The sequence below is a fragment of the Charadrius vociferus genome, unplaced genomic scaffold (assembly GCF_000708025.1).
Source record: "Charadrius vociferus isolate BGI_N301 unplaced genomic scaffold, ASM70802v2 scaffold90, whole genome shotgun sequence".
Taxonomy (NCBI): domain Eukaryota; kingdom Metazoa; phylum Chordata; class Aves; order Charadriiformes; family Charadriidae; genus Charadrius; species Charadrius vociferus.
Genome location: NW_009647222.1, coordinates 12,779,515 through 12,790,722, shown reverse-complemented (window position 1 = coordinate 12,790,722; position 11,208 = coordinate 12,779,515). Strand labels below are relative to the sequence as shown.

The 11,208-nt window shown below is 41.0% G+C and overlaps 1 protein-coding gene across 1 annotated transcript in view; it reads right to left on the bottom strand.

The window, feature by feature from the left end:
* Positions 1-1,019: 1,019 nt before the first annotated feature.
* Positions 1,020-11,208, bottom strand: part of CREBL2 (cAMP responsive element binding protein-like 2) — a 13,707-nt gene continuing 3,518 nt past the window's right edge. Inside the window, exons 2-4 of the mRNA XM_009879735.1 lie at positions 3,507-3,704; positions 2,209-2,356; positions 1,020-1,478 (exon numbers count right to left, since the gene is read on the bottom strand). Coding sequence (XP_009878037.1) covers positions 1,477-1,478; positions 2,209-2,356; positions 3,507-3,704 — 348 coding nt within the window. The 3' untranslated portion in view covers positions 1,020-1,476. The remainder of the gene's footprint in view (positions 1,479-2,208; positions 2,357-3,506; positions 3,705-11,208) is intronic.

The following is an 11,208-nucleotide window of genomic DNA, read 5'->3' as shown; positions in this document are numbered from 1 at the left end:
GGGGGACAGACAGTCATATCCTCCCTATCTCTGCTTCAGTATTACTTAACCTTTCAAAATAGTTTTCCGTGTCTATGCAACATTTCTAGCTTGGGTTTACTAAGTACATGTGTAGAGGGTGTAGAGAATAAATTTAAAACCATGCTTAAGGATTAATATACAAGCACTTGAACATAATGTTCTGCTGTACACTGAAATACGGCACTTTATCATTTTCAGTGGTTTTGACTAATCCTGAATTGAGATAATGCTAAACAGACCCACGTAGTTCAACAAAAAGAAGGCAACATTCAGTCTAGCAAAGTCATTCATTATAGTATTTATTCTATGATACAAAGAAGAAAACATAAGATTAAAAAATGTTCCATGCATTTCATAAAAGACGGAGAAAGACATTGTCATAAACAAAACAGAATAAGCAAGCAAAACCCACACTGAAAGTCCCAAGAGCTCCACTCTCCACATTGCATCATATACACACAAAAAGTATATACTGGAGAAAGAGCAGCCTAAGGAAAGTGGAAGGTTATCTGTCATTATCTTGGATGAGTAAATCAACCCACAAGATGTTTGCCATTGCCTCTCTTATTTTAAGACCAAATTGATGCAACTTGTTTTCCTTGCTACCAGTCCTTGGCATTATCTTTTTCTGGGAAACCAGGATAGCACTGCAGAATTCATATTAAGTTGCAGCCTAGAAAGACACTAGGGCCCAAAGTGTCAGCAGATACAGAAAGAGCAGAGCACAATAGGTGGGAGGAGATGGCAGTTGCTCCACTGCTGGAAGCAGGGTGGAAGGAGATGCTTTGACCATCTTACCAGGAACAGGAGGGGGGAAAAAATACATCCTGTGAAAGTAGTATAGGCAGAAGCAGGGAACATATGGAGTACCTCTCTTGAAGAGCCTCAATAACATAAAAGACATGCTGCATTATAAAAGGATGCTGAAAGCAACATCTTTATTTAGGTTACAAATTATATTACTATAAACCTTCTTACTGAAAGCTTTTGATCCACTTCCTTCTCCTCAGCCTACAATACTCCATTTAGCTTTAGCGAAGCTGTTATGAGATCCTCCTCTTGCTTTTATTTTACAGAACCTCTCAGACTCCCACAATGGTTACTAACCACCCAACTACTGACCACAAAGCCAGTGTAATTCTGGGCTCTGACACAAAAGCAGCCCCCATCTCTTATTGGGAATGCCCAAAAGCTGCCATAGCTGTATATTGGGGAGGGTGGTGTAGAGAAAGGAAGAACAAGGTTCCGCTTACACAAACACCTATTACCCCGAAAACCTCACTCCATGCAGGCTTGGGAACACCAAAGAGTTTCATGTGGGGAGGAGCAAAGAGGAGACAGCGGACTGGGATCCTTCCCCCTGCACCCAGGGATGCATCCACTTCTCTGACAACAGCATTCTTCTGCTAGCTACAAAGCTATCTCTGCTGCAGTGCGGAAGGTTCTGCATTGGCTTCCTGTGAATAATGCACCGTGGGGGGGAAGATTGTTACAGTTACAAATTTGGTTTTTCACGTTGTTTCTTAAAAACAAAGCTAGGCATTCCTTTTTTTTTTTAATTTACAGCAAAATGTAATTTAACCTGTAGCATGAAATATTACGAAATTAGAAGATGTGAGACACAGAATTGCCTGTGCTACACCTTAACTCTGCTCTTTTGCATGTATGTATCAGGAATACATATCACATGATCTTTTCACATTTCAATCCCCAGAACAACCTTGTTTCATTCCCTGGACAAGCACAAATGAGGCAGAAGGAAGACTCCATAGGAAATTCCAAGTCTAGCATTTCTCACTTTTGAGTGCTTGCAGACAGAATAATGTTTTCTTGATGGAGTTTTTAAAATTCAATTAAATTTTATGTGCTCTATTTACCTTGCATTAGGAAAACAGAGAATGCTGTAAAAGATCAAGGTCTTGGGTCTTCACAGGCCTCCACAGGCCTTGGTGAAACACAAAGATTGAGTCTTCTTTTTAAAATAACTGCCCAACTTCCTAGCTAGTGTAATTTCTGTGTAGTCCATGTAAATATTACACAGAGTCTGTACCACTCACTAAGCATTTTGCTTCAATCAACTATTTGTGCCCAAAAGCACATCCTTATGTTTCTTCCTACACCACAGCCATCCTCCTACGCCACAAAAGATGTAACAAAATAGGAATTAATCATAGGCTGGATACTTACAGGGATTGCTGCTGTTTGCTTCTGTCTTCACTGCCTTGGCAAGTTTGGCTGAGTTCTGCTGTGCTTTGCCCTGCTCCTCTCCAGTTAGCAGGGCTTTTATTTCAGAGGGGATTTTCCCTTGGTCCATCGCCATGCACCACTGCTTGTACTAAAACATGCAAGCATATTAGGTGCTAGCAAACTGCCAGGATCACATTAGCAGACAAAACAGAGCTGTAATCCTTACCTTCCAGTATATTCACTTAAGCTTTTAATTTACTGGGCTGAAGCCTCTTACAAAACTGCAGAGCACTAACGAGCTAAGCACGTGCCCATGGTTGCATACCTGGCCTCAGTAAATCCTGTTTCAGTCAATAAACTGCTACTCAGTAGCAGTACTAGACACAATACTGTAATTATTAAACAACATGGAACACTTTGTGCATTTTCTTGCTGCTGGCATGCCAGAATACCGTTCCAGTTCATGGCCTATTAAAAACAAATATTTCACATGACTCTGGGGCTGACTGACTATTAAGAGGTGAGTTCTGATTGTGCAAGGCACAGTTATGGCACACGTGCCTTTCTCCTGCTTCCCTCATCTTAAATTCTTCACTAGCAAACCCTGAAGCACAGAGGAAAACCTGTGTTGGCTGACTTTTCACCCAATCCTAACCCTATTCACTTGTCATGATTAGCCCTGCCTGTTCAAATAAACCTAAGGCAAGGTCAAGGAAATATGCTCAGTTCCAGTGACATTTCAATAGCAACTCAGTATTACTGAGAAGCTGAGTCTGTATTTCCAGATGAAACATCCTCTTCAGTTAATGCAGCATATTTGACCAAGACACCCGTCTTCAATGTGCTGTAAACACAGGACAGCTGCGCAACCATCTACACACGTAGATGAGAGTATCCTGCAAGAATCAACCTCCCCAACAGAGACAAAGGTCTGTGGGAAGCAATGACACACTTTGGATACATGTCCCCCTTGACATTTTAAGACATCTCTTTCCACCCTCTACCTCTTCCTAACCTCTGTCAGAGGTTTTTCGAAACAAACATTTCAAAGACAACAGACTTATATGCAATGGCCCTTTCTTTGCTTGCTTCCCGTTCAAAACCATCAGTTAACTTGTGACATGAGGTTCATGTTCAACACACAAAATCAGCAAACAGCTGAGTGCATCTGTTACTGATGTTTTGATACCTTATGGCTAGCCAAATCCCACTCTCAGTCACAGTGATTTCAAGAAGAAATGCCCACAAGGACAGATCTCAAATAATATTGAGAGTTAGGTTAAGTTATAGTTTCTTACCATTTCAAGCTCTTCTCTGAGAGCGCAGATGGCTCGCTCTCTGCTTGAAACCAGCTCTTCCAGGTACTGGTACCTCAGCTTCTTCCTGGCTCTGCACTCCCTTGCACTCTGACGACTTCTTTCAAGCTTTGCCTTCAAGTCTATTTTGGCTGGTTTACGACCTCGCTTGCCTGGTTTCTTTACTTTGCCTCCGACCACCTGGAAAGGAAGGGTACATTCTGTTCTGCAGAGGGAATGCTGGAGCCGTGTCATTGTGCCTACTAGGTGTCTTAAGTACAAAATTTTTAATATACTTTCACTGATTCTGAGCAACAGAGGAAAGATGTAGCTTGTTTAGGGTGCTGATGTATGAAGTTTTCAGTGACAACATCAAGAACAAAAGGGAGGGATACGACTTCATATTGAAGTCAAGTGCTTAAGCAGTTCTATTGTAAATGCTACTAATCTGATTTTGAGAAACAGCATCACAGAACAACTGAGGTTGGCAGGGACCTCTGGAGGTCATTCAGTCCAACCCCCTGCTCAACCAGGGCCACCTAGAGCCAGCTGCCCAGGGCTGTGTCCAGACAGCTTTTGAATGTCTCCAAGGGAGACTCCACCATCTCTCCGGGCAACCTGTGCCAATGCTTAGTCACCCTTACAGTAAAATGTTCAGAGGGACCCTCCCGCGTTACAGTTTGTGTCCACTGCCTCTGGTCCTGGCACTGGGTACAACTGAAGAGAGGTTGGCTCTGTCCCACTTATCCACTTCAGGTATTTGTACACACTGATGCGGTCCCCCGAGCCTTCTGTTCTCCAGGCTTGATAGTCCCAGCCCTCTCAGCCTTTCCTCATAAGAGAGGTGCTCCTTCATCATCTTAGTGGCCCTTTGCTGGCCACCCTCCACTAGCTCCATTTCTCTCTTGTACTGGGGAGCCCAAAACTGGACACACTACTCCAGATATCAAGGAGGATATCTGGGACACCCAGAAGACAGAGACAATCTGTCAAATTCATAGCAAAATTGTTTTGTTATCATCAACAACTCCTGCCCTAATGTAGTGTTTCTAGAGTTGGCAAGTATTATGGAGAATTTCAAAATAAAAAAAAAAAATTTATATCAATATGATTGAAAACTTAGTTTTACCGCAATAAACTCACCACAGTTTCAGCCTACTCAAAAGATGAAACTTCTCAGAATCACCCACTAGCTATCTGAGCTTCCTCAATCCTGATTTATTTCAAAGGAATCTTCTGAGGATTTTTCCTAAAGAGGGTACTCACGTGCCCCGAGTCAGTCCTACCTCTGCTGCCTCTACTCCAGTTGTAACCACTGTGGCCATGTTTATCTTTAAAACAATACTACACAGCCTGGAAAATTGTCTTCTCATGCCTCCTCGTGCAACCTATCCCAATGTTCAACTCTCCCAGCACCTAATTTAGACCTTCCTTGCAGAACTGTAACCCCGTCATTTCTTGTTCTATGGACTGCAGGTTTTGCAATCATTTCCCCCTCTTCTTTGTGGCTCCTTTTTTTACAGGTCAGAAAACTTCTTACTACAAATATAAAAAAAAATATGGAATAGTTTCCTCAATGTTTACTCTACACTTCCCCACCCAAATATTTTACTCTTAACATGAGAGCATGGCCCATGAAAGTCTTAAATATGGTCTGAAATTCAGTACAGTGGCCATCTGCTAGTATTGCCCTGTAAGCATTGCGTGAGCCACACCCCCCACCTCCCCTCTGAAGTGATGATTTCTCTTTATTTGCATTCTGACCACACTGTTTGAATGGAGGGGGTGTAGAGAAACACACCTAACACACACACCTGTGTACAAGAACTTCACCGCTGTTTTAGTGTTTCACCATACTGTGTATAGACAGTACTTTTTCTAATAGTCAGTGTTCAAGTTATCAGAGTTCATAAAAAAGGGCACTTTTTACTCTGTGATGCTACAAAATAAGTCAGCTTTGACATTCAAAGGAGTCACTTGTTCTACAAACTAAGCAGGCTGCAATAAAAAAAACATAACAGAGTGAACTGATGTACTAGAATGAAGAAAAAAAAAAAGCATTATACAATTGAGCCTATTCTTTCTTTGGAAAGTGAGTCAACAATCACATGCCAACATAATCCTACACTCTCTATATTGCCTCTCCTAATTTATTCAGGAGTAGCTGCCTACCATAAGCAAATGGAGGAACAGAAAGTACTTAACAGACATCTAGTGATAATGAAACAACCATAATATATTCAGAAACACAAAGAAAAAGAAAATCAATCTTTTTACATCTGAACTGCTGAATATAGTTTGAATAATTCATTCACTCCACCAAGGTGCTCTCCTTAAGATCTTCTCATTCAGATACATAGTCACTGAAATAGTATAACACTAACCAGCCATGGCCAAGGGGGAAAGAAGCTCCAAAGAAAGGAAAGCGACTGTCCCCTTTCAGATGTGACAAGCTCGGCTCCATCATCTCATGGAACCACACTCCTTTATACATGGTGTGATTTATACTCCTAGCTCAGTAAGAGTTAGAAATACACATACTCTTCCCAGGAGGGGCTGTAGGCACTCTCAATTTGCTATCTATTAATACTTGCACTTAAAAAGATTTCTGGATATTACAGTATACCCTACAGCCAAAGTACTTCAGGTCTCAGACTTTTAGTGCCTGAGGCTTTTCTGTGCTAATGCAAGGCAGTTTAAAGTAAATCTTTCAATTCAAGAGCTAGATAAGGTCTTGTAGAGACATACACTCCAGCTCTCTTAAAAAACCTTTGCCACTATGAGTTCTGACCCTCTAGAAGAGTGGGCTAGCACTCAAGGTCAGAGTCCCAGCACACCACATACTGCCATACAAACAAAGTAATAACTCAAGTCTTAGTCCAGCGCAGGAGCATGTCACAGCCATGCCCTTTCAGCAGAACATCAGGCAGGTGAATAGTTGCTACTGCACTGTCTCACAAGCAGCCAGTTAAAGCTACTTGGAAATAGCACCCAACGTTTCCACAGCCAGCATCCTGGGCAGGCACCAGGAACAGCAGCACAACTTCACAGCAGTTAAATCCATCCAACATCACAATCTCACAAAATAATTTCTTTTTAAGGCCCTGTTATTTTAAAGCATCTTGTGTATGTTTATATGCAGCTAGTGCCTTTTTTAAGGTAGGGATCACATCAACACAGGAAACATACAAAGGGCAAGGGAGAGTAGATCTTTATGTCAATAAGCTAGCAAGTGAGTTCATACAAAATCTGAGTTTAAAGGCATATTTTTATGAACAGATCTAGAGATGTGGACATAAAACAGTTAAAGGCTCTTTGTAGTCTGCAAGGAAATGAAACACTGGTGTAGACTGCTTTGCATATTGCAAATGCATCCTGGATCCACCATTATCAATTAACTGCTTTCCCTTTAGTCACCCTAGAGAGCTTTCTACAGATAGGTGTACTAATTGCTCTCTCTCCCCCAAGAACTTTTACACTCACCCACCCCCACCCCTGCACACAAGGTGTCTTACAAGAGGAAAAAGGCTTGTACATCTTGGGTCATTGCTTGCCAATGCTCTAACCACCAGGACGCCTTCCCTTTCAACTCTGACTTTAAGCAACAAGACCCTAATAATCTGTCTTCACACCACCCTGAAAGACTCAGTGTCCTTGTAGGTCCTGATCTGGAGTTCAGGACAGAATCAGGCATCACCCTCACAGCTAGTCTGGTAAGTGATTTAATCAAATCCTGCATCCTTAACAGTTTTTCCTCCCTAGTATTTAGAAGCTCCTGCTGTAACCTTAAACAACCCAGCTGGGGAAAAAGAGGTCTGATAAATCTTTTGCCACCATCCCACATTACCATATTTCCCTGGCTTCCAGTCATGTTTGCCTACTCAGTTGCTATGCTGATGTGACAGAAAGAAGACAAAGCAGAAGTGCTAGCTGATGTTGAACATGGCAGCAGCCCAAGAAGAAAAAAAAAAAAAAGAAAAAAAGAGGCAAGCAAACATTTTTTTATTCCCTTTGTATTCCTCCAGAGTTTATAAAGGGATGGGATCTGTTAGCATTCAGCAGCAGGGATTTATTTTTTTTCAGGGAGTCACATGTAATCAAGACCCAGAACAATATTAATCATAAAATTGGTCATAGAAATATTAATAATGACAAGCAGTTGTCAGAAAGCCAACTAAACTCCCATTGCAGTTCACTCAGACTTCAGAAAATAGAAAAACATAACTCCCTCCCTTTTTAATACAGTACTTGGATCATAACATCATTCTTGCTTAGCATCAGTGTTCAGGTACAAAATTATACGACCTGGGACTGGAAATAGCTTCCATTACTTGCCCTGATAGAGAAAAACCCCTCAGATTTCTGGACTTTTTATTTCTACCACCCCCACAAGGGGAAATCACCAGATCTCTACAAAAACACTGCCAGACTGCATGATGAAGAGGTCCTCCTTTGGAAGGACATATATACATTACACAGCTACCAGCATTCACATCCCCAGGGAACTGAGCCACTCGGATAGCAAATCGTGATAAAGCGGGCCTCAACATGACATCTGCAGGTTTTAGACACCTGGGCCAATTAAAACAGCGCTATTGGAAGCATTGTTCAGCACTGCTGATCTGCAGTGCTGATTGCATTGACCAGTTCAGTATCTTCCAGCAGCTCTCAGTTCATTCGAAGATAAACAAATAGCTCCTAAGTGCCAGTACTTGAGATCCAGCTCGGGAAATTATCTTAAACAGACTCTTGGTTTGTGTCAGTGGCTGAAGGTACAGAGCTGCAGAATCTAACTTAGTGTGGAGCTGATGATCATCTACTATAAAAATTATTAGCAAGAAATAAAAACAAACCTAAGCACTGCATTCATTACAGTAGAGGGGCGGAGAACCTATTCACACTTCCGAACATTTTCTCAAAATCAGTTATCAAATGAAGTTAGTCACAAGTGTAATAAAGTTTAAGTTATCTGATGTGCTAAGTCCAGCATACCATTCAAAGCAGCAGTATAAAACCCAGCTAGAAAGTACGTTGGCTATTCTTCCACTGTATGACCTTTTTTATGCTTAACACATTTCACTGGCAGACGAAATGACACATCCAATAACGATCCAAAAATGTAAGATACTACTTAGTGAGCAAACACTTTATAAGTCTTAAGCAGATATGTCAATAGAAATTAATCCTAGAACACTAATAATACAAAATGATTAACGTACTAAGAATGTAATCTTTAGCACAGGGGTGCAAAGAAGACTATCTCTGCTGACAGATCTATTTTTAAAAAGCATAAGCTAGAAATAAATATCAAGTTTTCATAAAGTGTTATGCAGGCACCCGCAAGTCAAGATGGATAAGCATTAAGGTTCAGGGTAGGAACTGCTATTTAGACTCTGCAGCAATCGCCCAGATGCCACCTTACCACTCAGCAGTTGAGAGACCTCCTCTTCCCCCCAGGAAGGACTTACAGCCTCATGCATGGAAGTGTGTCCACCAACACTATATACATTCTCGCCGTTTATGCTAACAGAACCCAAGTACTTTAACGCTCTGTCTGTTAGAGCTCGAAACAGACAACAGGGATGGTTAACTAACATTATACTACATATATCCTCCTAGGCCACTGCAAACATGAAATAAAACTATTCTAGCTGTTCTATGGGGTTTAAGCTCATCCATTTTACATACCCATTGCAAACGTGAGAAAGCAGACACATCCTCTGAGCGGTGGCGGCCATCAACTTCTTAAAACATTTGACAATTTGAAATTGCCTAGTTAAAATTGTAACTAAAGCTATTTAGGTTTTATATTTCCAAGCAAGCAGCAATGCGAACACTTTATGTTCAAACATGACCCTGGATGGAAGAATTCTCCAGCACTTTGCAAACCTGCATGCTATGAAAAAGCCTTGAAGAATGAAAACAAGGTAATCCACCTCCCTAACAACTGAGGTCTTTATGAAAACAGATCCTGTGCTCTGCTCTCCACACTGGCCTTCGGCCCCTCCTGAGAGCTCAGACACTCCTCAGAGTTGATTCCAGGATAGCCTGCGAGATCACTCCTCTCTCTGTGATCTTGGTCACCCACAACAGCGAGGGTCACAGGCAGAGACATGCTAGAGAACATCTCATGAATGAAGACCCATCAAGCCCTCTGTTTTAGGCACGAGATTTCACATCTGACTTGCTCCCACACTCCCTCCAAGGGATGTCTGTATCCCCACCATTTATGACTTGGAACAAAACTCCCTCTGCCTCAAGATCACACGCGACTGGGTATTTTATGTTTCAATGCTAGGCAGTGGGGAAAGCAGCACAACTCCTCACGTGCAGCCTTTTGCTGTGGCCTTCCCCTGCCCTAACACCAAGTGCTCCCCCAAAATGGAAAGGCTGTACAAACACCAGAGGAAGACATCAACAGATGCTCGATCCGTAAATATAAATGACCCATACAACAGCTTATCTGAGGGCTTGCTTTTTCAAACTCATTTAATACCTGAAAACACTCTGACCTTACATATTTAAAGGCTTGCTTCCCCCCCTCCCCACTTCACTTCACACATTGCAAGTTTGTGGAAATTTAGAAATAGTGGGACCTCAAGACCAACATCCTTGCCCAAGGGCCAGCCTGACGGAGAGCAAACAATCTGAGCTGGAGAGCCAGCTTCCAACACTCACATCCTCTTTTACAGGTATAAAGGAATTTGCTTCTTCATTTAGAGGAAGAAGCAATTTATTTACAAGTGAAAGAAAGCACAGACCAAGAACCAGTCTGTTCAAAAGTTGAGAACCTAACCTGGAATTAAAACAAGCACAAGAGAGTGAGATCTACTCTTAAAAATCTGAAGAGTGGACTGTTTTATTGCCATTAGAACTGGATAACAAAAGGTTTTCCTAAGCCTGCTTTTTTACTTTCCCTTGTCTATCCAGAAAGTAGCTGCTTTGAACTAGCAAGGCATTTTAAAAAGCTGTTGGGTCCATTTCACTAAATTTTCATTCCCATTCGAAAAAGTAATCAAGTCCTACATTCCACTGCTAAGATTAAGAATGATGCAGAATACATTTAAAAAAAAAAAACCCAAACACTTTAGATTTTAAAGTACTATCTTAAAAATAACATTTGTCTCAAAAATGCACACTTTTTTTTTTTTTTACACAGACTCAATCTTCTCATTCATGTTTTGGCTCAGTTAAGTGTATTTTTGAAGAAGAATACCTTTCACCTAAAACTTCTTGAAAACTAAAGCTATCTTTTCCTTACAGGACAAGGATATTTGTAATAAGAGAGGGCAACCCCAAACTTTTATTGTTGTTGTTGGTTTGGGTTTTGTTTGCTTGTTTTTAATTTCACTGGATTAACAAAAATGCAATCTAATTTTTTTTATTTCTCATTTCTACCCAAAAACTGAGAAGTCACTCATTATTGCCAGTATGCCCTATAAAAACTTCTATAATACAGTTAGCCACGTAGAACTGCATTTCAACAGTTACCAACAAGTTATTTATGAACTAACACAAATGTGAAACACACTTCTTACTCTAATACAAACCCCCTGCTTCCCAGTGTATATAATAAATATATAGTAAGTTATATATAGTCTTGTAAACTAACCAAGTGATTTCACCTATAAACGCTGAAATCAGTGACAGAATTTCTCCTCTTTCCTGTGTCTAAATACTTCAGAGGTATTGCAATGTTATTTTA